The 27757-nt window shown below is 44.1% G+C and overlaps 2 protein-coding genes across 3 annotated transcripts in view; one reads left to right on the top strand and one right to left on the bottom strand.

Annotated features, from left to right (window-relative positions):
- Positions 1-4337: 4337 nt before the first annotated feature.
- Positions 4338-26258, bottom strand: LOC109939058 (E3 SUMO-protein ligase ZBED1-like). Of its 2 annotated transcripts, XM_020537342.2 has the most exons (6): positions 26116-26258; positions 18311-18383; positions 12226-12488; positions 10081-10145; positions 6533-6690; positions 4338-6439 (listed from the first exon to the last, which is right to left on the bottom strand). In XM_020537342.2, the coding sequence occupies exons 2-6, from the start codon at positions 18357-18359 to the stop codon at positions 4386-4388; spliced, it is 2589 nt and encodes an 862-aa protein (XP_020392931.1). In that variant the 5' UTR covers positions 18360-18383; positions 26116-26258; the 3' UTR covers positions 4338-4385. The 2 variants fall into 2 exon arrangements, with proteins under 2 accessions (XP_020392931.1, XP_048473430.1); XM_048617473.1 differs by lacking the exon at positions 18311-18383.
- LOC125487151 (ETS-related transcription factor Elf-5-like) overlaps positions 26003-27757 on the top strand; it is a 33064-nt gene continuing 31309 nt past the window's right edge. The window contains exon 1 of the mRNA XM_048617475.1: positions 26003-26069. The gene's annotated coding sequence lies outside the window, so the exon portion shown is untranslated. The remainder of the gene's footprint in view (positions 26070-27757) is intronic.

Below are 27757 nucleotides of genomic sequence, written 5' to 3'. Positions count from 1 at the left end.
CTCAACAAGTTCTCCCAGGTCAGGTTATAGGGGAGGTTCAATGCAAAATAAAACTGCTATCCATGTGTCACACAAGATTTCCTTTTAGCATTTCATTACAACACAGACTGCACTTCAGAAATAATTAATTGGCTATGAATCACCTTGGGATGTCCCGAGGTTGTAAAAGGCACTACAAAAACACAAATCTTTTTCAAGTGCATTATCCTCTGACTGCTGTTCACACCCTTGTAAATACATCTGTCCCACAGTTCACTAAAGCTCCTTGATGTTGGAGCAGCTGACACACGAGTCAAGAAGTCCCATCGCAAAGTGACTTTTATGCAAGACAAACTGTGGAGCTATAGTCGTGGGGCTGTAAGAAAATACTGACACTTGTGTTTGTAGTGTTTGGTTTATTGACTGGAAGAAACAGGCCAATTTATAACTCTAGTTGTGCAGCTCCCCTACTGTTCAAACAGACCAGAATCTTCAGTTCCATTAATTCATACCAGTTAAAATGCAAGCGGTTTAAAACCATCCTGCTAACAATATTCAAATAACCACACACGATCAAGGACCATAAGCAACAGGGCAGTGAACAAGGTACAGTAGAGCGGGGCTGAGGGAGGAGGCTGTAGTTTCCTCCAGCACTCCAAAAGGTTGATGGGGAGGGCGCAATGTCATTGAATCCCTTTTCAGGTGCTAAGGAAGTCAATGAGATGAATAATGACAAACTATTTCTTCCAGACAACCTAGAACAACTGGAGCACAATTAGAGCTAGGCCATTCATGCACAAAATCAAGAAGCTCTCTCTCTCTGCCTTGCAACATTGGTTGTGGAAATCCAGAACATTCTCTCCCAAGGATGTCGGAAGTCTACTGAAGTCATAGTAGGTAAATGTAGTTGAGTTGAGGCCATGGTGGGACAGAATGGCATTAGAGGCTTGAAGGGCTGAGCGGCCTCATCTTGTCACTCTGGAAAGAGCCCATGAAACAGCATCTTCAGGCGAGGAGGACAGAATTTTTTTTTTTTTTTTTACAGCTAGTGGTGTGCTTCTGTCAGGACTCAGCCTGAGTCACAGGAAGGTATGGTTATATCAGATTGATACTTCAGGGAATTAGGACATGCACGATGATTCACAAGAGATGGAAGATTATGCCATTTGGTCCTTGAGCTTAACGTGACTGTAGCCTCAACTCCGCTCTCCTATTTACGACCCCATGTCCGCCAGACCATAACCCTTCACTTCCTTGTCAATGAAAAATCTGTCTAATTCAGCCAATGAGTCAACCATCACTGCTCTCCGAGTACAGAATCCAAATGTAATGACCCTCAGAAGTTTCTCCTCATCCCATCTTAAATGAGGAGATCCCTACCTTTTAAACTGTTGCTTCTAGTTCGAGACCTCCTCATGAGGGGGTCCACCTTCTCAGCATCTACCCTGCCCAGTCCCTTCAGAATCAGAATCTTCGAAAAGATCATTCCTCATCTTCTGAACTCCAAAGCTCAGCCATTCCTCATAAGATAACTCTTTCATTCTAGGAATTGAGATGAATGAACCTTCCCTGAATTTCAAAATTAGTTTTGCCCTCTCTAAAGGGGACCAAACCATGTAAGGGCCCTTTTGATCTGCATTATTCAGCGTGATGTTAAACCAACAGCCCACACCTCCATAGAGACCACCAGTCCACTGTGAATACAGCCTCCCAAAATCTCTTCCATAAGCAGCTCCCTGTTTACATTTTGGGCTGTGTCTAATCTTCTTTTATTCCATTTTTATTTACTCCTTTGTGAGATGTGGGTGTTGCTGGCAAGGCCAGTATTTGTTGTCCATCTTAATTGCCCCTGAACTGAGTGACTTGCCAGTCTACTTCAGAGGGCATTTAAGAGTCAACCACATCACTGTTGGTCTTAAGTCATATACAAACTACACAGGGTAAGGGCAACATATCTCACCCTCTGAAGGAATTTAGTGAATCAGATGGATTTTTGTGACAATTGATTGTAGAGACCCAGTCACTAAATAATTTCAGATTCTTATTCACTGAATTCAAGTCCCACTAGCTGTTGCAGCATAAATGATTAAAAGGGGCAGCAACAGTGGAACATTAATTTTAAAATTCTAAATGTTTATCAGAGTCATTTCATATCAACAACTCTTCTACTCGAGTTACTGGCCAAAAGAGGTGGAGTAGGCCGTTCAACCCCTCTGAGGCTGTTCCACCATGCAGAGCTTGTCCGTCCACCTGTCTTGGTCGCATATCCTTTTAGATCCTGGACTAGCAAAAACAAAATCACTCAGATTTCAAGGATTATTTAAGATAGGATCTGCTGCTTACTGCAAGAAAGTTTTCTGGTACCTTTTTTGTCCAGAAGCATTTGCAATGTCTAAATGAGGTATGTCTATCTTTGTATATGTAGGTACAGCTAGTACTTAGGAAGGAGAATAGAAATGTGGCCCTAATAGCAAGATGGATTGAGTATCCAAAGACGGAAGTCTTGCCACAAATGTAAAAGCACTGGTGAAAGCTCCTTGAGTACTGTGTGCAGTTTTGCTCTCCTTAAGGAGAGGCAGACTTGTATTTGAAGCAGCTTAGAGAAGGTTAACTAAATGGATACCTGGGTGGAAGAGGTTTGTCTTTCGAGGAAAGGTTGAGAAAGATGTTGTTAAACTTGACAGGATGCAGCACAGATTTACAAGGATGTTGCCAGGGTTGGAGGGGTTGAGCTATAGGAAGAGGCTGAATAGGTTAAAGCTATTTTCCCTGAAACATCGGATGCTGAGGGGTTATAGAAGTTCATAAAATCATGGGGGGCATGGATAGGATGAACAGCCAAGTCTTTTTCCCAGGTTAGGGGAGTCCAAAACTAGACAGCATAGGTTTAAGGTGAAAGGGGAAAGATTTAAAAGGAACCTAAGGAGCAGTTTTTTCACGCAGAGGGTGGTGCATGTATGGGACGAGCTACCACAGGAAGTGGTGGAGGCAGGTATAATTATAGCATTTAAAAGGCATCTAGAGGAGTACATGAATAGGAAGGGCTTGTAGGCCAAATGTTGGCAGATGGGACTAGATTATTCTGGTTGGCATAGACAAGTTGGTCCGAACAGTCTGTTTCCATGCTGTACAACACTGACTCTAGGTTTATCAGGTTGGGTCTGTACTCATTGGAGTTTAGAAAAATGTGAGGTTATTTCATTGGAATGGCAGCCATTTTGGGCCATATTGGTGAACACTACAGCAGCCAATTCACTTCCCACAGTTCATTCTTATTTATGATTGCTGCTTGCCTTAGTTTTATATTCTTATGATAAACCTTTGTATCACTCTTGCACTGGCCCCTTTCACTTGATCTCATTTCTGAGTTCAATCACCTGACCTGTGCATAAATATATTTAATAAATAATATAAATAAATACAATATATTAGATGTTGTGTTCAGTAAATGAACAAAGTGATGTGATCTTTAGAAGCAGTCCGAGCATGACTTGCCCCGCACTCTGGTCCATTGTTATATGCTTTCATTTTAAATCCAATGCACTAGGAGAGACTGCAGACAGCCTCACTGTAGATGGATTAGGAAATGCAGTAACGGAATGGACAACACAAGGAAGGATTTATCAAAGCCGGAAGGTGAAGCGAGAAATTGTTCTGGATCCACCCCGTTGAAATGAGAAATATGGACGGAGACACTCCAAGGACCATAACATACACAGAACTTGAATATTGTTGAAAAGGTGAAGCATATTTATGAAGCTTTTTATCTCCTGTTAGATATGGCTGGGCAGCACTTGCTGAACAGTCCCAACTGCACTAATGGCTAAATTAATAACCAATTTAAGGCAGTTTCAAGCTTGTAACATGATTCATTTATACTCACTGGAAGCCACATACATTCTGACACAGTGACCATTCTCTGCAAACAGGAGGAATATTTTCAAGCTTTGCACCTTCTTTGATATAACCAGGAGCTTAGGAAGCTCTCTGTTCCTTTCATTAATGGCAACACCTTCAGCAATTACAGTCACCTTGCCAACAAATCAACATGTCATAGAATAAATTGTTGTGATCATCTGAAATTTGGCATTCTTGAGTCTATCCTGGTGGGCGCAAGATGAAAAACCCTTGGCAACATGTGCCCCTTTTCAGTAATATTCAAGTTCTGCACCTCTAACTGATTCTACAAACAGAGCTCTATCCCTCCTTGGAATTGCCCAGTGCAGCGGTTACATTCCCAACAGCTGCGAACACGCAGGTACAACTAGGTTTTCTTCCTGCCTTCAAATCAGATGGACCAGGGAGCACACCAGCAAACACTGGCAGATATCTCCCCACCCTTCACAGCCAGAAGGAGAAGCAGGTTCAGGAATATATGAGATTTCACTTCCACACACAGACACACATTAAGGAGTTTTATGATTTCCGTGCATAAACACCAGCATGTCCACATGCTCAGGGGCAAGAGCTGAGCGTTTGCTATAAATGCCATGCCCTGCCTCTGTGAATATCCAGCTGGCTGGCACCACAGTCGCTGGTACAGCAAGCAGTTTCCTCGCTGCACTGGCGAGGAGCGGGTACTGGGTATGGTGTGTCTTCCACCACAAGAGCGGGTCCTGACAGAGGGAGGATGCCTCACTGGTCTGGAAGTTGCTAATCTCCTGCTCGGCCTGCTGGTGGACAGAGTTGGCCGACACGCTCCTCACGTTGCACAGGTCCCCCAGCAGGAACTCGATGCCCGAGTCATGCTTGGGCTTCTTGGTCGGGTTGGGGCTGGCGCTGGACAGTTCTGGGCTGGACCGCCCCCTGGCCGGCGGGTGTAGGCGTGCCAGTTCAGAGGCCTCGCGCTTGAGAGCATGGAGGGTCTCCACCCGCTCAGCCTGGCTGAGGAAGTCCAGCCCTCGGAAACGTGGGTCCAGTGCGCAAGCCAGGTTGAGGACCTGGTTGACTTCGTGGTCAGAGTACCACTGATTGAGGTCGGCACAGATGGTCTGTTTGATATCGTGGGCCAACTCTGAGTCGCTCTCGTTGGCGGCCAAGTGCTTGTACACCAGGCTGGTAATCACTGGTTTCACCAGCGACAGGCTGGAGAAACGGTCCTTGGTAAAGGTGGAGGTGGCAATGGCCAGGGGCTTAAGGATGTCCACTATATCATGGACCACTTGCCAGTCGTCCAGCCTCAGCGCCAAGCCCTTCTCCTGGAGGCTCTCGCTCAGTCCGTCAAGGAAATGCCGATGGTCCTGCAGGCTTTGCAGCACACTGTGGGTGCTGTACCACTTCATGTTGCCATTGAGGAACATCTTGGATTGGATCTTCAGGAAAGGCTCACTGGAGCCCAGCTTGTCCCTCAAGGAAGGTGAGGAGATGATGGACTCCATTAGCTTCTTGCACCGAGTCAGCACCCTGAGGATCGAGGGCTGCTGCAGGGCTGAGTCAACGCAGTTCTGCAACACGTGGCCAATGCACGGGAGGGTCTTCCAACCCATCTTGGAGGCAGCCAGCTTGACGTCAACATTGCTGACCATGACGGAGTATGAGGTCCGTTCCTGGATGCCCCACTCATTGGCTATTTCCAGGAGGGCCATCTTGATGTTCTCCGCTGTGGTTTCCTCAATGACAGGGCGGCTGGACAGCACCTGATGCTTGAAGTCAAAGGCCCCATCGATGTGGTGGACAATAACTGTTACGTAGGAGCGAGCACACTCATGCTTCCACAGGTCAATGCTGACCGCGCAGTGATGCAGCGGCTTCATGGAGTCCATCACCCTCAGCTTCACCTGGTTGTGCATGTCCTGCAAGACAGACTGAGCAAAAAAACTTACGGTGGGAATCTTGTAGGTGGGCTCCAGAACACTCATCATCTGGACAAAACCCTCCCCCTCGATGGTCTTCAATGGCAGTAGATCAGTCACAATGAACTCCAAAATGGCCTTGGTTGTTCTCCCAATGGGAGGCGTGACCCCTTTCACAGTCCTGGATGTAAGATCTTGTGGGTACGGATCTACACCCTTCTGTGGTGCAGAGGTGCCGCCAACCAGCTCGTTGTATTCATGCCTGTGCTTGTAGATCAGGTGCTGCCTCAGGTTGGTCGTGTTGCCGCTATATGACAACCGGACCCCACACAGTTTGCAAATAATTTTAGTCTTGTCAAGGATACGCCCCAAGGCGTCTCCCTGGAAACCAAAGAAGGTCCAATAGCGGCTCTGCGCCCGCCCCAGACTCACCAGGTTCTGGGTTCCTTCCAGCATGGTGCTCGGGGCATCCCTGTTCATGTGGCAGATGCCACCGCTCTGCAGGTTGGCCTTGTGGGCATGGATGATGGAGGCTACTAAGTCGCTACAGTTGTATTGCTCACGGGGGTTAACATGGCTCGCGATCCCATCAGGAACTTTGTTTTGAAGGTCTTGAAACAGCTTCATCAGCAGTTCCTTCTCGCCAAACTCATACTTGAAGTGTTCACCTATGGGGAGAAGAACACACCTTTCAGCCGTCCTCTAACTACTGATTTCTAGCTGAACATTTCACTAGGACAGATATCCCAATCAGTCCTTACCCAGTTTTAGCCCCAGGGTCCTAGCGTACTCCTCTCCAATCCACACCAGCAGCTCGGCTCCAGCAGTAATTGTCTGGCACACCCGGTAGTAAATTTTACTGCGGTACTGAAAGACAGTCAGATTGTGTTCCTCTTCGCTTGAAGCACATGCCACATACCTGTAGGCCAAAAACAGGGTACTGATAGGGAGCCAGTTCATTTTGCATATGGAGTCGGTCAGGGTAGTCACGAGCATCAACAAAAACACTAAAGTGAATACTGCCTGCGCATCATACACCCATTCCAGGGTCCTTTCCATCAGTTAAAAATTATGCGTGCATAATGGGTGGCTAATTGAAAATACCCCTCAGTAATTCAGGACGAAAAGTAATTGTTGAATGAAGTGGGACAGGAGGGTAAGAATAACTGGATCAGAATGTGCCGATGTGACTCAGCCCCCACATTCAGTTTTTTTTTTATTGCTGCAGTTTGCCGTTGCATTTATGAACATATAAACATATTGAGGATCAGGAGGCCACTCAGCCCCTCAAGTCTGCTCCGCCATTCAGTAAGATCTGATTATTCCACATTGCTATCCAGCCCCATGACCTTTCGCCCTCTTGCTTATCTGAACTCTTACTTCTCTATGTTTCTAACTTATTGCTGCACATTTTATTTCAGGGTGGCATGATGGCTCAGTGGCTACAATCCTCACAGCGCCAGGAATCTGGGTTCAATTCATGCCTTGGGCAACTGTCTGTGTGGAATTTGCACATTCTCCTGGTTTCTATCAGGTGATCTGGTTTCCTCCCACAGTCCAAAGATTTGTAGGTTAAATGGATTTGCCATGGGGACTTGGCCATAGTATGCTGGTTAGGTGGATTGGCCATGGGAACTTATCCATAGTGTACAGGTTAGGTGGATTGGCCATGGGAAATTGTCCATAGTGTGCAGGTTAGGTGGATTGGCCATGGAAAATTGTCCATAGTGTGCAGGTTAGGTGGATTGGCCAAAGGAATTACAGGGATTTGGTGGGATGCTCTTTGGAAGGTCGATATGGTCTGAATGGCCTGCTTCCACACTGTAGTGATTCTATGATTCTTAATGTTCCAACTTTTTCCGTTAAGAATTGGTACTTATGAATCTGTACCTTGGTACATAAGATAGCAATGTAAGTGGTGATTTCTAAACTTTTCACTGTACGATTTCAGCATATGTGACAATAAAACTAATTCTAATTGTCAAGAAATTATCTACTTCTGCCTTAAAAATATTCAAAGATGCTGTCTCTACAGCCTTTTGAGGAAGAGAGTTCTAAACAGTTATGACCCTCTGGAAGAAAATAAATTCTCATCTCTGTATTAAATGGCCTTATTTTTAAACAGTGAGCCCTAGCTCTAGATTCTCCTACAACAGGAGACATCACTTCCACATCCATCCTGTCAAGACCCTCAGAAAATTATATTTCAATCAACAGTACATGCTAAAACCTGGAGAGATCAAGGTATAGCGATATGATAGGCGTACAGGAGCACTGGGATTTCTCTGTAGTAAGGTTCGAGGAGTTGAGAGATGGAATATAAAAAATGCAGGAGCAGTAGTGTCAAGAGAGTGTAATTATAGTGTGACACATTTACATTGGCGTTTACTGTAAGTGATGTGGAAATAGGAATCTGTAGCAACAAGAACACAAAAGATTTGTGACAAAAAGGTGGTAATTGGAAGAAAAGAGTTATGGATAGGGAGGGCTGGTAGATGTACGAGCAGGAGTGTAAATTACACCCCTATGAAATGCCCTGGAACATCCTTTACATACAAACTGCTGTAGAGATTCATACCAACCCTACAAGCCTGGGCACTGCGTTGCTAATTCTAAGGCAAAAAGCAAAGCGTTTTGTGACACTGAAATATCAGGGCAGTCATCTCTAACTCCAGAATAATCTGTCTGTCAAAAAAATGTTGCCAGATTAAATTATCAGGAATATAATTCAGTGAAGCAGAGCACACAGTGACATATCACTGCAGTCAGACTCCACGCATGAATAAATTGTTTTGTCATAAAACTTGACTCACATATCCTGATCCTTCAATGAACAATTCTGTATAACATACAGCAGATTCACTGGAATACCAGTGCCATCTCAAGGTGCAGTGTCCCCAAACTAGTTCTCACATCTTAATATTGATTCTCTTCTTTTTGTCACCATTATATCTGCCTTCCTCATATAATGATAGCACTGGAGGCAGCCCATTGTGTCTACACTGACCCTCTGCAGAAACAATTCACTGTCATTCTACCAGCTTCTCCCTATAATAATGCACATCCCTCCTTTTCAGAAAACGCTCCAATTCCCATTTCAATGCCTCAATCAAACATTCCACCACCACATGCTTGGATTGTGTGGTTCAGATCCTGACCACACAACGTATTCAGAAGTTTGTCTTTGTACAGCCGTTGCTTCTTTTGACAATTACCTTCAATCTGTGCCCTCTAGTTTTTCATCCTCCCACCACTGGGAACAACACTGCCTTATCTACTCTGTCCAAATCCCTCATAATTTTGAGTACCTCCATTAAATCTCCTCTCAAGCTTCTCCTTTTCAAAGAACATAGTCCCAATTTCGTCAATCGATTTACACAAGTGAAGTTCCACATACCTGCACTGTCTGTCATTCTTTCACATTCTTTCCAAATGTGATGCTCACAATAATATTCTAGTTGAGGCTAACTCTGCATTTTATATAAGTTTAACATAATTTCCTTTAACATGCTTTCCCACTCTATGCCCCTATTGATAAAGCCTGGGATACTGAGCAGTTTGTTACTCACCTTCTGAACCTTCAGTGAATAGTGCATGTACTACAGCCAGGTCTCTCTGCTCCTGCATCGTCTTTAGAAAATTGTACCCTTTATTTTATATCGTCTCTCTGTGTCCTCATGTTCACTCACTTTAACCTTCGTTTTTCTTTTTCCCACCATTTTGCATCTCCCCACATCCCCTGCCTGGAGTGGATAGAATTAGAGCAAGTTGCTGAAGCAACAACATTAGTCATGCCACAGCCGCAGTGCTGTGTTTAATTTTGGTTGCCACACTATAGGAAGAATGTGACTGCAATAGAGTGGGTGCAGAAGAGATTCACCAGGATGTTTGGCTTGGGCTGGTGCAATTCAGATATGAAGGGAGACCAAATAGGCTCAGATTGTTTGCCTCAATATAGAAGCAGGGTCTGACTGCGCTGTACAAAGTTCCGAGGGGCAAAGACCGAAATAGACAGAGAGAAACCTTTCCTCTGTTATAGGGGTCAATAACCAGAGGCTACAGTTTTAAGGTAAGGCACAGGAGGTTTAGAGGAAAATTGTTTTCATTTAGAGGGTTAAGAGTATCTGGAAAGGGTGGTAGAGACAGGAACCATTAAGACATTTAACAACTATTTAGATGAACACTTGAAATGCCGTAGCATATAAGGATAAGTACTGAAAATGGAATTAGAATAGATGGATGCTTGATGACCGGCGCAGACACGATGGGCTGAAGGATCTCTTTCTGTGCTGTAAGATCTCTCTGATACCTCATCCAGTTAGCCTTCGACTCATCAGATGCATCCACGTAGTAATAGGATCCATTTTCTTGCAGCTGCAATAGAAGAAAATAACAACTGAAAACATTTCCAATAACTTTTCAAAAAGGAGGGATCAGCACATCGGAGAAAAGTTGACGAGGCTTTGGTAGGGGGTCCAGAGGAGGTCAAATGACAGGATGGAGGTGGAAAGCTTGTTCCTCCTTGTGGGAATGTCTAGGACTAGGGCCATAATCTCAGGACAATTTAAGACAGAGACAAGGGTGATCTTTTTTCCTCAGAGCGAGGTGAACCTGCAGAATCCTTTATCACAGAAGGTAGTCAAGGCTGGGTCATTAAATATATTCAAGGCTGTGTGAGTCAGTTTTTTAATCAGTAAGGGAATCAAGGGTTATTGGAAAAAGGTAGGAAAGTGGAGTTCAGGATGATCTGATCGGCCACGATCCTATAGAATGGTGGAGGAGACTTGATGGGCTGAATGGCCAACTTCTGCTCCTACATCTTCTGGCCTTACACCAGGGACGAAGGATGTTTCATCTTATGCTTCCATGAGATGTGCACATCGCTGTCAAGTCCAGCATTTGTTGCCCAAGCCTATCTGCCTTTGAACAGAGTGGTTTGCTAGGGCATTTCAGGGAGCAGCTCAGAGTCAACCACATTGATGTGGATCTGGAGTCAAACTTAGGCCAGTCTAAGTGAGGACAGCAGATTTCCTTCCCAAACAGGTATCAGTGAACCAGATGGGTTTCTACAACAATTGACACTGTCATGGTGGCCTTTACTGACATTAGCTTTAGATGATGGATTTATTACAGGAATTAAAATTTCAGCCTGGGATTTTAACCCATGCTCCAGAACATTAGCTTAGGTCTCGGATTTACTACTCCAGTGACGTTTTCACTCCGCCACTACCCCCATGTTCGATAAGGTGGCGAGACTAGAGAAACCAAGATCAGGGAAAGTTGACAGCAGATTAAACAGAGACGTCTTTTATTCACTCATGGGACGTGGGCATTGCTGGCTGGGCCCAGCATTTATTGCCCATCCCTAGCTGCCGTTGAGAAGGTAGTGGTGAGCTGCCTTCTTAAGCTGAAGTCCACATGCTGTAGGTAGGCATACAATGCCCTTAGGGAGGGAATTCCAGGATTTTGACCCAGCAATAGTGAAGGAAAGGTGATATATTTCCAAGTCAGGATGGTGAGTGGCTTGGAGGGAAACTTACAGGCTGTGGTGTTCCCATGCATCTTCCTTGAGGGAAGTGGCCATGGGTTTGGAAGATGCTGTCTAAAGAGTTCTGGTGAATTTCTGCAGTGCATCTTGTTGATTGTACACACTGCTGCTACTGAGCATCAGTGGTGGAGGGAGTGGATGCTTGTGGATGTGCTGCCAATCAAGTGGGCTGCTTTGTACTGGATGGGGTTGAGCTGCTCGAGTGTTGCTGGAGCCGCACTCATCCAGGCAAGTGGGAAGTATTCCATCACACTCCTGACTTGTGCTTTGTAGATGGTGGACAGATTTTGGGGAGTCAGGAGGTGAGTTACTCGTCGCAGTATTCCTCTGACCTGTTCTTGTAGCTATTGTGTTTATGTGGTGAGTCCTGTTGAATTTCTGATCAATGGTAACCCGAAGGATGTTGACAGTGAGGGATTCAGTGATGGTAACGCCATTGAAATTCCTAACACCCTTCCTGAGGTGTGATCTGAGCACAATGTCTCTGGTCTGCTCTTGCAGCCTCCTCACGTAGATGTTAAAATTGTAAGGGGCTTTGGTAGAGTTTCCACTGGCCAAGAAAACTGATTCGAGTTAATTAGCAAAAGAACTGGAGGTGAGATGTGGAGGAACCTGGTTTGACACATGATGAGTTGGTATGATCTGGAACACCCTGCCTGAAAGGGTATCAGATGCTAATTCAACTTTCAAAAGGAAATTTGGTAAAATATAGGAAATGGAAACAATTGTACAGCCATGGAGGATAGGAGCATTGAGAGTAAAATAACTTGGATAGCTCACAGTGATGGCACAGCCATGATGGACCTAACGGCCTCCCTTCTGTGGCATATCAAGCCATTATACCACCCAGAATTTGGCTTACTGGCAATGAATTCAGGAGGAAAGATCAACTGATGACATTCTTACCGCCCAGGAAAAGACAGTACAGTCATTCTTTTCCGTCAAGATGTCCCCATCAAATGGTCCAAAGATACAACCACGCGGGATGGCAGGCAGTGTGCACCAGACACCGAGCCCACCCTGTGGCCTCTCTTTGATGGCAAGGCCCTCAGGTAGGGTCAACAGTGCCCGTGAGGGCATGCGCTCTGGTACCAGCCGGTCAGACACAAATGTTGGCGTGCCATGTTGCGGGCAGGAATCTCGGAAGTACAGCCGGCAGTCCTCACAAACTGAAAGAGGAACAGAGTGCAGAGGTTAGTTGTAAAGCAAAGACTCTCGTGTCTGGTCAACTTCCTAAAACGCTCTCGCAAAACAGACATGGATTTCAATACATGGATTGCAATGGTTCAAGAAAGCACCTTCCTTTCTAGGGGTAATAGGGATGAGCTATAAATTCCAACCTCATCAGTAATACCCACATCCCCATGAACTAATTAAAAACAAATAGAAGAATTTGTATAGTCCTTTCTGTTAATAATGCGATAGGTGCGTTCTTGTGCGATGTCGTGCTATAGAAAATCACACAATAAAAATAACAGGGCTTATGGAAAAAATAGGGTTAGGGGCCGGCCATCAAAAATATTACTCAAAATCGAAACAAATGTAGTAGCCTAACACAAAGGATAGCACAACTTAAATAAATGTTAAATTCACGTCTAATAATGAAATAATACAGCAAATTTAACACTTTACCCTGAAAAAAATTTGAATATAACTTGATGGGGGAGGAAGGTGGTTTCAAGGTTGCTGTGTTGTTAAGACAAGGGCTGAGGGTCATCAGGATCATCATCATCACCTTCAGGTGCACTTGTGGTTAGTACGAAAAATAGTTAATCCAGAAGTGGATGGCTATGGTTCATTGTCTTCTCCCTGTTTCTTGGGGGTTGGCTTAAAAAAGGCATGCAGTTTTTGCTGCTTTGCCATTCCTGTGCACATTGTGACACTTAAAGTGTTGGGGATGGAATCGTGTAATCGCCAACACATGTATGCGAAAGTTTGCATTTTACAAACAGCGTTCACCTATTCATCAAGCGTGTTAAAGGCAATTTCCATTGAGCAAACACATGTAACAGCAGAAAGGACTGTAATTACACAGGGCCTCAAGAAGTCCCTTTAATCTTTAAACCCAATAAGGCACTTCCGAAGTGCAGTCATTGTTGTATTGTAAGAAAAAGTCACACCCATTGTCACAGGACTATTAGCGCACAGGAACAGGCCGTTCAGATTGTTTCTGTACTGGCTCTCTGAATGAGCAAAACACCTAATGCCACTCCATGTAACCTTGCACATTCTTCCTTTTCAGATAATAATTCAAATCCTTCCCAAATTTTTTCCTTTCTTCATTCACGGAATGTGGGCATCATTGGGAAGACCAGCCCATCTTTAACTGCCCGTGAGCAAAGTGGCTTACTCAGCCATCTCAGAGGGTAGTTAAGAGTCAACCACATTGCTGTGGGTCTGGAGTCACATGCTGGCTAGGCCAGGTAAGGATGGCAGATTTCCTTCCCTAAGGGACATTAGTGAACTAGATGGGTTTTTACAACAATTGATGGTGGTTCTATAGTCACCACTATTGAGGCTAGCTTTACATTCTAGATCTATTATTTGAATTGAAATCCTACTAGCTGCCATCATGGACTTACAGCATTAGCCTGGGCCACTGAATTATTATTCCAATGACTATCATTACATAAAAACATAGGAAATAGGTGCAAGAGTAGGCTCTTCGACCCTTCAAGCCTGCACCACCATTCAATACAATCATGGCTGATCATGCTATCCCAGTATCCCATTTACACCCTCTCTCCATAGCCCTTGATTCCTTTAGCTGCAAGGGCCATGTCCAACTCCCTTTTGAATATATCTAATGAACTGGCCCCAACAGCTTTCTGTGGCAGAGAATTCCACAGGTTCACAACTCTGAGTGAAGAAATTCTTTCTCATCTCAGTCCTGAAATGGCTTATCCCTTATTCTTAGACTTTGACCCCTGGTTCTGGACTTGCCAATATCAGAAATATTCTACCAGTATCTAGCCTGTCCAGCCCCATCATTTCCCTAAAATCAACCTGCCTCCACCACACACTCAGACAGTGCCTTCCAAAACCTAACCAAAATGTTCTCATGTTCTCACTGCTACATTAACCTTTAATCTGTGCTCTACTGTTCTCAACCCTTCTAATGATGGGAAATATGTCTCCCTATCTACTTTGTCTAGACTTCTTAATCTTGAAGACCGCTACCAAATTACATTTCAACCTTCTCTTCTCCGAAGAAAACAGTCCCAACTTCTCAAATCTACAAACCTGATGTGCTTCATTCTCAAAACTGTTCTTGTGAACTTTTACTGTAGCCTCTCTTATGCTTTCCCATCCAGTCTGGTGCCCAGAACCGGACACAACATTTCAACTGAGGACGTACAAGTATCTGATACACATTGCAAGCTCCCACAGTCAATGAGTTGTGGTTATGACTCAACTACATTGTGGTGAGCCTGAAGTCACACAAAGACTTCCTTTTCAAGGAGAGGGGTCAGAAGAGGTTTATCAGGATGTTTCCTGGAATAGAGGATTTGAGTTATAAGGGGAGGCTGGATAGGCTGGGACCTTTTTTCACTGCAGTGTATGAGGTTGAGAGGTAACCTTATAGAGATTTATAAAATCATTAGGGGCATAGATAGGGTGAATGGTAGTGTCTTTTCCCTAGGGAGGGGGATTTCAAGACTAGGAGGCATATTTTTAAGGTGAGAGAAGAAAGATTTAAAAAAGACATGGGACTAATTTTTTACACAGACAGTGGTTCATGTATGGAATGAACTTCCAGAGGAAAAGATGGATGCGGCTACAGTTACAATGTTTAAAAGACATTTGGATAAGTATATGAACAGGAAATGTCTGGACCGATATGGGCCAGCAGGTGGGACTAGTTTAGTTTGGAATTATGGGTGGCATGGACTGGTTGGACCAAAGGGTCTGTTTCCGGGCTGTATGACTCTATGACTCTAAGTGAGCCAGATGGGCTTTTACAACAATCAATGATATTTACGTGAGAATGTAAAGAGTAGGCAGATGGTTTGAGATGTGAGCGCAGTGACAGGGGAGTCAATGTGGCAAGACACTGAAGAGTGGGGCTGGTGTGATTGCATGCAGGTTGGGTGGTGCAGTGAGACAGTGGAAGAATTTCACTAAGACTAGCTCTATGTTCCAGTTTTAATTGCATTCAATTCCACTGGCTGCCATAGATTTCAACTTGTGCTCCTGGATTACTAGACCAGTGACATTACCACCGACCTCTCCCAACATGGGACCTTTAACATAGTAAAATGTCTCAAGATGATTCACAAAGAGAATTATTCTAGTCAATGGGAAGTACGAGTATATGACCAAAAGCTTTGTCAAAACGTTAAGTTTTAAGAAAGGTCTTGAAAGCAACAATGAGGCAGAAAGGTTTTGTGAGGAAAATCGTAAGATTTAGTGCTGGGCAGCTGAAGATATGGCTGTCAATCATGGAATTGCAGAAGTGGGCTATCCACAAGATTCCACGACTGGAAAAATTATCATGAATTAAATCTTCTCACCACAGACTTGCTGTTACAAAAAGAAAAGATTTGAAGAAAAACTGGGTCACCTATCCGTTACTGTGAAATACTGGTAACACTGCATCTATTTCTTCCCAACTTTGGTGGTGTCTGTGGGACTTCATTATTCAGTCAGCACAGAGTCGACAACAGTCTCTGCTCTCAACAAGAACCACCACAACTCTGCAGAATGGATGTGGGGAATTAACAAGAGGTAATGGAAACTGGCAAAGCAAGGTAGCAAATTATTAGAAGAAAATAAAAATACCCAGTTCCATCTCGTTAGCTCTGTAATCCTGACAATTACATAATATAACCACACAATTAGTATCCAGATTTCAACTATTATTTCCTCGTTCTTCTCACACAGATTGATGATAAGTGCGCTTTGGTTCGTAAAAGAAGTTTAGTCTTTGCTGGACTACAGTGCAGGAGCTTGGTGAAGCTAGCTTCCACAAGATAAAACACTCCTGCGGGTGCTGGAGATTTGAAATAAAATTAGCATGGGGAGAAAATGAAAAGGTCTGGCATCTGTAGAGAGAGAAACAGAAGTTAATGTTTCGAGTCCAATATGACATTTTGCCCATGGATTGATTGAAAGTCCTATTGCACTTGAAACATTAACTCTGTTTCTGTCTCCTTGTGAGAAGGACAAAACAGGAAAGGAAATAGATGAGGTTGCAGGAACAGCACCTCATATTTCGGTTGGGAACCCTGCAGCCCAATGATATCAATATGGACTTCACAAGCTTCAAAATTTCCCTTCCCCTGACCGCATCCCAAAACCAGCCCAGCTCATACCCATCTCCCTAACCTGTCCATCCTTTCTTCCACCTATCCACTCCTCCCACCTCAAGCCCCACCCCCACCTCCTACCTACCAGCCTCATCCCACCTCCTTGACAGGTCCATCTTCCCTGGACTGACCTACCCCCACCCTAACTCCCCACCTACACTCACTTTTACTGGCTCCATCCCCGCCTCTTTGACCTGTCTGTCTCCTCACCATCTATCTGCTCCTTTATCCATCTTCCATCCGCCTCCCCCTCTGTCTGTATTTATTTCAGAATCCCCTTCCCCCTCCCCCATTTCTGAAGTAGGGTCCCAACCCAAAACGTCAGCTTTCCTGCTCCTCTGATGCTGCTTGGCCTGCTGTGTTCATCCAGCTCTACACCTTGTTATCTAAGGAAATAGATGACGAATGCTAGGACCCTGGGGAGCACCGAGGATCACAGAGGCCTTGGTGTGCATGTCCACCGGTCTCTTAAGGTAGCAGGACAGGTAGATAAAGTCAAGAAGGCATATGGGATACTTGCCTTTATTAGCTGAGGCACAGAGCTTAACAGCAGGGAGGTGATGCAGGAACTGTGTATAATGTTGGTTAGCCCACAGTTAGAGTATTGCGTGCAGTTCTGGAATCCACATTATAGAAGGGATTCAATAGCCCTGGAGAGGGTGCAGAGGAGATCTATCAGGATGCTGCCTGGGCTGGAGAGTTTTAGCTATGAAGAAACACTGGATAGAGTGGGGTTATTTTCCTTGGAGCAGAGGAAACTGAGGGAAGACATGATTGAGATGTCTAACTTAAAGAGGGGCACAGACAAGGCAGACAAGAAGAAACTTTCCCCTTTGTGGAGGGATCAATGACAAGGGGAGCACAGATTTTAAATAATGGTGGGAGGTTTAGAGGAGGTGTGAGGAAAAAAACCTTTCACTCAGACGGTGGTAGGAATTGGGAACTCATTGTCTGTAAGGATAGTAGAGGCAGAAATCCTCATAGCATTTAAGTAGTATTTAACATGCAATTGCAATGCAAAGGTATATAAAGCTATGGACCAAGTGCTGGAAAATGGGATTAGAATAGTTAAGTAATAGTAGGAAATGCCGATGCTGGAGAATCTAAAAGAACAAGGTGTAGAGCTGTATGAACACAGCAGCCAAGCAGCATCAGAGGAGTAGTTTTTTTTGCTGAAGAAGGATCCAGACCCGAAACGTCAGCTTTCCTGCTCCTCTGATGCTGCTTGGCCTGCTGTGATCATCCAGCTCTACACCTTGTTATCTTAGAATAGTTAAGTGTTCTTTTTTCCTGACTGGCATAGACTCGATGGGCCAAAGGGCCTTTTTCAGTGCTGTAGACCTCTCTGACTCTATGAGTTGCTGGCCGATCTGCTGAGTTTCTCCAGCACTCTTATCTTTTATTAACTTAAATAAAGCTCAACTCTGTGAACATTCTGCAGTAAATTTGGGAAGGATAATTGAGTCTCCACTCTAATTTAGAAAGCTAACCGTTGCCTTGGCTTTGCAAAATGAATAAAGCAGCTTCCACAGTCAGTCTAGGATGCTGACAGCAAACTCTGACATGGTTCAACCCGCAGTGAGGTGGGGGTGGGGTGATGTGTGTACGCGTCCCTCTGTGTGCATGTGTGGCTGGGGTGGGGTCACGTCAGTTTGTCTCATGCGGAAATGACACTGACTTACAGAGCAGCTCATCCTCCAGCTGAGCACATGCCTCTTCAGCGACCTGCATCTCCCTCTAATGCGTGTCCACTGGCTGAAACACAAGAGAACAGCGTGAGAGGACTCTTTAGGACACCAGCCATTAACTCGCAGTGTAAGGATACAGCAGTGGATTGGTGTGAAAATGTAATGAGTGGGCGGATTGTTTGAGATGCAAGCTCAGAGACAGGGAATTCAGTGTGGCAGAACACTGAAGAGTGGGGCTAGTGCAAATGCATTTAGGGTGGGTGGTACAGTGGTACAGGGAGAGAGAGTGCAAGAATATTTTTAATTAATTGGTTGTTTCTTCAATTTGTAATTGGTCTCTCCATGTTCAAGTAACAGGCTAAGCAGGTTGTGGGAAAACTAACCTGTCTTATCATGAAGATACTGTCCAACTCCTATAGAATCAAATAATCATTACAACATCCATTGCGAGTCTACTTCCCTCTGAAGCCCACTGAATATTTTTGAAATTATTCAGCACCCTCACTTCTATTGCTCTCTTAGGCGGTGAGCTCCAGGCCATTCCCACTTGCTGCACAAACATGTTCTTCATCACATAAGATGGAGGAATATAATTGGATTGTTCAGCCCATCAAGTCTGCTCTGCCATTCAATGACATCAGGGCTGTTCTGACAATCCTTAACTCCACTCATAACCCTGGATTTCCTTACTGATTAAAAATCTGTTTATCTCAGCCTTGAATACACTTAATGCCAGCCTCAACAGCCCTCTGTGGTAACGAATTCCACAGACTCACAACTCTCTGACGGAAGAAATTCCTCCTCATCTGTGTCTTAAATATGTGACCCCTTATTCTGAAATTATGCCCTCTGGTTCTAGACTCTCCCACAAGGGGAAACAACATTCCCACATCTATCCAGTCAAGTCAAGTTTCAATAAGGTCTCCCCTCATTCTCTTATAATGAGTACACGGCCAATCTATTCAAACTCTCCTCGTAAGTCAATCCATCCATAACCGGTATCATCCTAGTTTAGAAGAGTTAAGAGGCAATTTGATTATAATATATAAGATCTGAGGGGTCTAAGCAGGATGGATGTGTAAAAGGATGTTTGCTCTTGTGGGAGAATTGAGAACGAGTGGTCACTGTTTCAAAATAACAGGTCATCCATTTAAGACAGAGTTAAGAACAGAATTTTATCCACAGAGGTTCATGAGTCTTTGGAACTCTCTGCCTCAAAAGGTGGCAGAACCAGAGCCTTTGAAGATGGAATAGGCTCAAGGGGCTGAATAGCTTTTTCCTATTCTGATGCTGCCACAAGATATACAGAGACACGTTCATGTTGCAGACCATCAAGATCACTAATGCGAACATTCACCATTGACCAATGTTATTTTTCCTCTCACAGGCCGTGAGTTTGAGCAGCTTTCTTCCCCAGACAGTGATGGAGGAGGGGAGTCACTGAACATTTTTAAGGTAGGAGTAGATAATTTCTTGATCAGCAAGGGAGTCAAAGAGCATCCAGGTTAGGTGGGAAAGTTGGTCTGAAGCCAGAATTAAATAAGGCCTGATCTTATTCAGTGGAGGTGCAGGCTACAAGGGCCACATAACCCAGAGCTACTCCTAATTTGTACTTTGATATGTTCAAAATGTGAAGCAGTGGACATGTCACTTGGTATATGACTGTACTATAATCACTGCAATGTTTAACTTTTAATTTTGTTCTTTCTTTTTATCTTGTTCTTAGGATTCTGTACCTGGGAACCTGTATCTAAGATGGCACCTTGCATGGCGACATTATACACTTTTCACTGTACTCCTGTACTTTTATAGTTGAGTAAAAGTCAAAGTCAAAAACACTTCTTAGACCTCCTGAAACTGCAACAAGAGCCCAAGTTATGCCCAGCAGCCTGATGATCTTATGTGAGTTATTTAAATTTGCATAGGGCTATCAATCCGTTCTTGGCCTTAACAATTATCAGTGCAGATCCCAACTCTCCCAAAAGACCTCATGCCTCCATAAAAGGATTACCTCCACCAAAATGATCGCGCATTCAACACGCAATTAAAAAACCCTTTTAACTAAGAATATAAATTAGTTGTTCAGCTCTTCCAGCTCAGTTCTCCCAGTCAATTAGATCATGACTGATGATCTGAACTCCAATTACCCAACTCTGTCCCACATTCCTTAACTATATGAGTAATCCCAGACTTCAAAATGTTAATTGCCCTCTCCCATTCACAGCCTCAGGGAAGCAGATTTCAGATTTCTCTTTTCTGTGCTTCCCAATTTTACTCCTAAATTGTCTTTCATCCAAAGCTCTGTTGCCAGTCTCTTAACTTGCGCTGAGTCCCATTACCCCTTTCAGCCTGACCAACACTGGCTCCAGGTCAAAGGTCTTCATTTTAAAATTCTCCTCTTTGCTCTCAAATGCCACAATCACCTTTGCATTAGAATTTCCTTCACTAAATGAGAGAGTTGTCCAATGGTGAGATAATTAATAAATTGGGGCTTATTCTCTGGAGTTTAGAAGAATTTGAGTGATCTTATTTAAAAGCACAAAATTCTGAAGGAATTTAATGGGGCAAATGTTGAGAGACTGCTTCCACAGGTTGAGGACTCGAAAACAAGGGGATGTGGTCTCAGGATAAAGGGCCAATCATTTAGAACTAACGTACGGAGGAATGTCTTCACTCAAAGCGTGGAGAATCTACAGAATTCTCTATTCCAGACCCTTGTGGTGCTCCATCACTGAATAATTTACAGGCTGGAATAGATAGATTGTATTTTCTGGAGTATCAAAGAATGAGAGGAATGAAATTCTCCACCACAGAGGGCTATGGAAGCTCAGTTTTTGAGTATATTTAAAATAGAGATTGATAGATTTCTGATTACCAACAGTGTGCAGGGTTATGGAAATGGAATGAGTAAAAAGCACTGAAGTGTCTGATCAGCCATGAACGTATTGAGTGTCAGGGCAGACTCGATGGACAGAATGGCCTATTCCGATTCCTAAGTTTCATAATGTCAAAATAATGGCCCATCCTTCATTGCTCAACCAAGGCATAAGTGGATCTACCTCTTTAGTGACTGCAGTCTTCATGGTGATGGTGCTCTCAATGGTGTTAGACAGGGAATTACAATGTACTGATCCAATGAAAGTGAAGGAACACACAGAAACAAGGGGCAGAAGAGTGCAGCTAGCACACCAAGATTGTCCCTCACTAAGGACATACCAAACCCATGACCTGTACCTCCTAGAAAGACAAGGGTAGCAAATGTGTGAGAACACTACCTCCTGCAAGCTCCCTCCCAAACTAACACTGTCCTAACTTGGAAATATATCATTTGTTCCTTTACTATCACTGGGTCAAAACCCTGAATTTAGAATTAGAATTAGATTTATTGTCACAGTACACAAGTACAGGGATACAGGAGTACAGCGAAGAGTATACAGAAATGGAGATTAATTATCTGTGTTGCATCATGCTTAACACATTCCTGGCTCTACATTACCTTATACAAAACAAATCTCTACGTCCATTATCCAGCCATCCATGCATCAGGCGTTCTGTAGACTTTCTGTAATGCTGCATAAACTCTACATTACACATGATACTGACACTTAACTGTGTGACATTGTCAAACGTGAAACATTAGCCTGCTCATCTCCCACTGCCTTCCAAATCTGCAAGGGCTCACTGGAGCTGGACCCTCAGCCTCTATACATGATGAAAGGTCTGTGATTAATGCATATAAAAGATATTTTGAGAGTTTGGAATTTAACCAACACCCACATGCAACTATTTTAAAACCCCTAAAAATAACCTAGGTTGGACAGTTCTTGCAGAACAGTGACCTAATCCAGTATATATCAGAGAGCAAGAACTCCCATGTAATGTTAATAGAAAGTTATTTACCCTATGGCAGTTTGTAAAAGGTGTAGCAAACATTATTAGAAGCTGACAAAGTCTAAGCTCTCATTTCCAGAGCCATTTTAAGTACAAAGATACCTAGGTATAAAATCTCAGGTGTAAATTAGAAAAATAAAGAAATGAAGGTAAAAGTTCAGCATTACAGTCTTTCTAAAGCAAGGAGTCCATGCTGAGCTTCCCCAAGCTAACAATGGTACCATGCACTACACTAGTTTAAGAAGGTAGCTCACAATCACCTTCTCAAGGGGAATAGGAAATAAATGATGGCCCAGATAATGACATCCACATCGCATGAAAGACTTCTCAAAAAATGTCTCCTTGTTAGGATTTTGTGTGATTGGGAGATGGTGGTTCCCCTGATGCATTTGCCTTTATCATTGTAAGATATCGGGACTGGAAGGCACAATCAAAGTGAACGTGGTAAATTGTTGCTATGCACTTGGAAAATTTTACAGACAACAGGCCTGATGTGCTTGCTGCGAATTGAGTGTTGACTACAGAGTAAGAGTGGCCTGCCCAGGCCCTGTTTCAAAAAAACTGGCATTGAATGGCTGCTAATCCCTAATCCTCAGCCTATTACTGGCATAGGCGCTGAAAGAACACAATATAAAGTAGTTTGTGGAGAACAAGAATTGGCCCAAGGGCTCAACTCAGGACCCAGACTGATAGGACTTCATAGCATGACACTGCATGGAATGAGGCCATTCAAACCATCATACGTGTGCCAACCCTTTGAAAGAGCCATCCAATTAGCCCCACAGTCCTGCAAATGTCACCCTTCAACAATTATTAAATTGCTTTTTGAAAGTTTCTACGGAACCTGCTTCTGATATCCTTTCACTGACTGCACATCCGAAGTCATAACTCACTGTGTAAACTAAAACTCCTCCCCATCTTAGCAATGGCTACCTTGTTGCGTTCAGTACATCTGCAATGTCCAATTACCAATGCTTCATTTCATGGATTCTTCATAAAGGTTGCAAGTCATGATACACAGAATAGAATTTGATACACTCCTACCCTGCCCCATTTGACTGTGGTTGTGCAGGAGGCAAATCAACACAGGATGCGCACGTGAAATGCATTTAAAGGGAGTGTTCTGAGACTTTGAACTCACGACAATAACAGCAACAGCCATAAGGGTCTTACTTTTGTAAAGAATGGGTCCAAACTCTCCTGACCACTGGACAAGAATAACTACTATATCTGCTTCCTGCAAGGGGCCTACATCTCAAACCAGATGACAATGTGCCACCATACAACGCTGCCAAGTTGAATTAGAGATTCTGCATACTGAGAAATTCTCCTGTGCAGAAGGATCCTTCTATCTATCATCCCATATTATACCTTGTTGGTCTATAAATTTCTGTTCTTTCCAACCAACATGTAATTTCAAACTCACACTCTATACCATGGCATGTGACAGCTAACCCCCTCTCTCCATTATCCATAGAAATGGAGATGCATTATCTGTGTTGCCTTATGCTTAACACATCTCTGGCTCTACATTACCTTATACAAAACGCATCTCTACCTCTGTTATCCAGCCATCCACGCATCAGGCATTCTGTAGACTTTCTGTAATGTTGCATAAACTCTACATTACACATACTACAGACACTTAACTGTGTGGCATTGTCAGATGTGAAACATTAGCTTGCTCATCTCCCAATGCCCTTCCAAATCTGCAAGGGCTCACTGGAGCTGGACCCTCTATGCATGATGAAAGGTATGTGATTAATACATTTTGAGAGTCTGGAATTCAACCCACATGCAACTATTTTAAAACGCCTAAAAATAACCTAGATTGGACCGTTCTTGCAGAACGGTGGCCTAATCCAGTATATATATATCAGGGTAGTTTACAAAAAGTGTAGTTAACATTATTAGAAGCTGAGAAAGTCTAAGCTCTCAATTTCTTAAATATTCATGTAAAAAGATCACACAGTACACCAGAGAATCAGTTAAGTATGCTTAATACTTGCTATGGAGGTATAATTTCTCTGGATTTGAATTGCAGGAAAATGATGGGGAATAGGTTAAAACTTCATTTTGCAGGATGATTCAAGACTACTCTAACTGTATTCTACATCTCAGTAGCTTGATTTGTTTGATTTTTCGCTTTCATCTTTTGTGTAATAAGCTTCTGTTCTGTGTTGAAGAAACTCTACAACCTCATGCAAATGATGACCATGTTAAAGGAAATTTTACAAGGATTTTTCAGGCCAGATTTCATTCTGTGATCGACGTTGTCAGGTAGTATCATCCACTGGGATGGATGAGCCTTCTAACTTTTCCTGCCACCACAAGGACCTCCAACATAGGTGCGCTCAGCAGCTTCTGAAACCTTAAGTCAATGTGTTGGCATAGCAACTGTTGTGCACAGCACTTCCAAGTGGCTTAACATCTTAGCGGGAACAGTGGCTGGGATCATAACATTTGTTCATTTCTTGATGATATGCCCTCTAGATCAACAATACTTTCTATATGATGCAATGCTCAGTTCTTTTCAAAGGCTTTGCACTTAGCAGGTGCCTCTGTTACAAATCTTATCAACCAAGAGTTAACTGGTCAGACAGACCTTGACTATTGCTGAATAAATGCTGTGAAACCTTCTGTCTTGCATGTGTCAGGACAGATGCAAGAATGTCAAAATTTCAAAGGAAGGAACATTATATTGCACTGACAAAGAGAGTTCATTGGCTGGTAAGTCAAATCTGAAAGGTCAAGGTGTTGGCATGGAGTGGGGAGAAAAGTGGGGAAAAGAAAGGGGGGAGGGGACAGGAGACAGGGAGAAAGGGGTAGGCAACATGAGAGAGGTGAGAGGGCAGTGATAGAAGAGAGGCAGGGGAAATAGGGAGGGGATAGGAAAGAGAGAGGGAAGGCGATGACACCACTGTTATCGTGTTGAATCTCAAACAATGATGAGACAGAGTACAGGAAGGGGATAGAGAGCTCTGATGTATTTATGTAAGGAATGATCTGCCTGTGGAGCACGCAAAACAGTACTTTTCACTGTATCTCGGTCCATGTGACAATAACAAAGCAAGTCAAATCAAAAGAGACGGGGGAAGACGGAGGGTACAGGAGAGAGAAAGGGTTTGAAGCAAATGAAAGGCAAAAGGGAGGAATAGGAGAGAGAGGGGAGAGGAGGGGATTTGGGGGGGTGGAGGAGACTGGAGGGGGAGAAGGGGGAAGAGGGAAGAGGAGAGGGGGAAGAGGGAAGAGAGGGGGAAGAGGGAAGAGGAGAGGGGGAAGAGGGAAGAGTGAACAAGATCGATAGTTCAAATCTCAGCTGAAACTTTCCGATTGCTGCTTTCATTTGCCAATTTCTGGGCAATTAATCAGATCTTTAATAAACCAACGTAACTGGGTTATGATCTCAGAAACAGAAAAGTCTCATAATTAAATATTTTTAATTCAGAATAAATCTATATTTTTATTTTCGTTTTACATCCCAGTCTCTCACTGAATTAGAGAGAAGTGTAACCTGTCCTTCTCGTTTTCTCACGCCTTCCTCCCCCCTCCCCCACAAGAATCGATTATTCACAAACAGAGCCGATTCTAAGACATAAAAAACGCTAAAGTCGCGGTCCAGCATCGAATTTTATATTTATAATCGTCTGTAAACACCCCAAACCTTTCCAATATCGACAATCAAAACAAATCGATTATTTCTCCCATGACGGTGGGCGGGGGTTGCGTCGATGGTCTGGTGAAAATCGGTCCGATTCCGGACCCCAATAACTGTCCCATATCGGTGGGAAATCGATTAGTTGAGCGATTCCGATTAATCGGCTCCTTGCCAGGACCAGGTTTTGATAATCGCTAATAATCGGTAAGATAACCGATTCTAATCGGATTGGTATCGGCGGCTATATTACCTGATAAATCGTAAGGAGGGGCAGATCGAGAATCGCTGGCCTCTGGGTTTAAACTGTCTCCAATTTAAATAATTTTTATTTTTCTGTCTCTCGCTAATCGGGTTTTTTTCTCCACAAGTCGATACCCGTTCCGCCCTCCCATGTTCGGTCGCTCCCATTGGCTGCCTTAATTCGATTGACGCAGCTATCCACCAATAGGATACGACCCTGCCTACCTCCCGATGATTGGCATAGTGCGGACCAATCGTAATGCAAGTTCTCCAGGGTCGCCACCGCCGATTGGTCCGGGCAGCCGCCAATCGGAGGGGGCGGGACCACCGGAAGGTGTGGGCGAATCGATTGGAGACACCGGAAGTCTGAATCAAACCATGTCTCCCTTTTCCCACCCACTCTCAGCCTTAGCAACAATAGGTCGGAAGAATGGACCTTCCCTCCACTCTCAATGAAAGGTTCCACTCTCTCACCTCCATTGCACAGCAGGATCCAACTGCATGGCTCCCCACACTCACCAACCCCGTCTCCCCACCCTCTTCCCTGCTCTGAACTCCGCAGAGTGATGGAATACTCTCCAATTGCCTGGGTGAGTGCAGCTCCAACAACACTCAAGACATTTGACACTGTCAAGGACAAAGCAGCCCACTGAATTGGCACCACAGCCACCACAGGGCGACATGGTGCCTCAGTGGTTAGCACTGCTGCCTCACAGCACCAGGGACCCAGGTTCGATTCCACCAGCGGGCGACTGCGTGGAGTTTGCACATTCTCCCCGTGTCTGCATGGGTTTCCTCCGGGTGCTCCAGTTTCCTCCCACAGTCCAAAGATGTGCAGGGTAGGTGGATTGGCAATGCAAAGTTGCCCATAGTGCCCAGGGATGTTTAGGTTAGGTGGGTTACATATGTGAAATGTAGGGGAATGGGTCTGGGTGGGATGCTCTTCAGAGGGGCGGTGTGAGCTTGTCCTGTTTCCACACTGCAGGGATTCTATGATTCTATGAAATATTCACTCCCTCCACCATCGATGCCCAGCGGCAGCAGCGTATACCATCTATAAGATGCCCTTCCGAAATTCGCCAAGGCTCCTTAGACAGCACCTTCCAAACCTACAGCCACTATCATCTGGAAGGTCAAGGGCAGCAGATACGTGTGAACACCATCACCTGTAAGTTCCCCTTCAAACCACTCACCATCCTGACATGGAACTATAACACTGTTCCTTCGCTGTCGCTGGGTCAAAATCCTGGAACACCCTCCTTAATTGCACTGAGGGACTATCTATAGCAGATGGATTGCACTGATTCAAGATTGTAACTCAGCACTAGCTTCTCAAGAGCAACTAGGGATAAGCAATAAATGCATTTTAAAAAGTGAAAGGCCTGCCCTCCTCTCGTCCAAGCTTCTTGCCCTGCTCTTTAACCGTCAGAACACCAAAATGTTCCAGCCCTCCAGCATTGGCCTGGTGTGTCCGGGAACTGAACATCAATTTCTGCAGGATACTACTGTGCACAAATCCTGCAGAAATATCACTGGGACAATCAAAAATGTCATCATTTTATCTGAACATTTATCGTCACATAATATATAAAAAACTGAAAACAGGCTGCTTGGATGACAGTCAAGCATTATCCAATTAGCTGGTGAATCTC

Source organism: Rhincodon typus, chromosome 37 (genome assembly GCF_021869965.1).
Source record: "Rhincodon typus isolate 14 chromosome 37, sRhiTyp1.1, whole genome shotgun sequence".
Classification (NCBI taxonomy): Eukaryota; Metazoa; Chordata; class Chondrichthyes; order Orectolobiformes; family Rhincodontidae; genus Rhincodon; species Rhincodon typus.
The sequence above is the reverse complement of the archived record's forward strand: the minus strand, read 5'-3'. Positions and strand labels throughout refer to the sequence as shown.

Excerpts from the sequence above, each read along its gene's own strand:
- LOC109939058 (XM_020537342.2), bottom strand. The coding sequence starts at position 18,359 with ATGCAGGTCGCTGAAGAGGCATGTGCTCAGCTGGAGGATGAGCTGCTC. Across the intron at positions 12,489-18,310 it reads GCTGGAGGATGAGCTGCTCT|TTTGTGAGGACTGCCGGCTG; the intron begins GTAAGTCAGTGT and ends TTCCTCTTTCAG. Across the intron at positions 10,146-12,225 it reads GTACTGTCTTTTCCTGGGCG|CTGCAAGAAAATGGATCCTA; the intron begins GTAAGAATGTCA and ends CTTCTATTGCAG.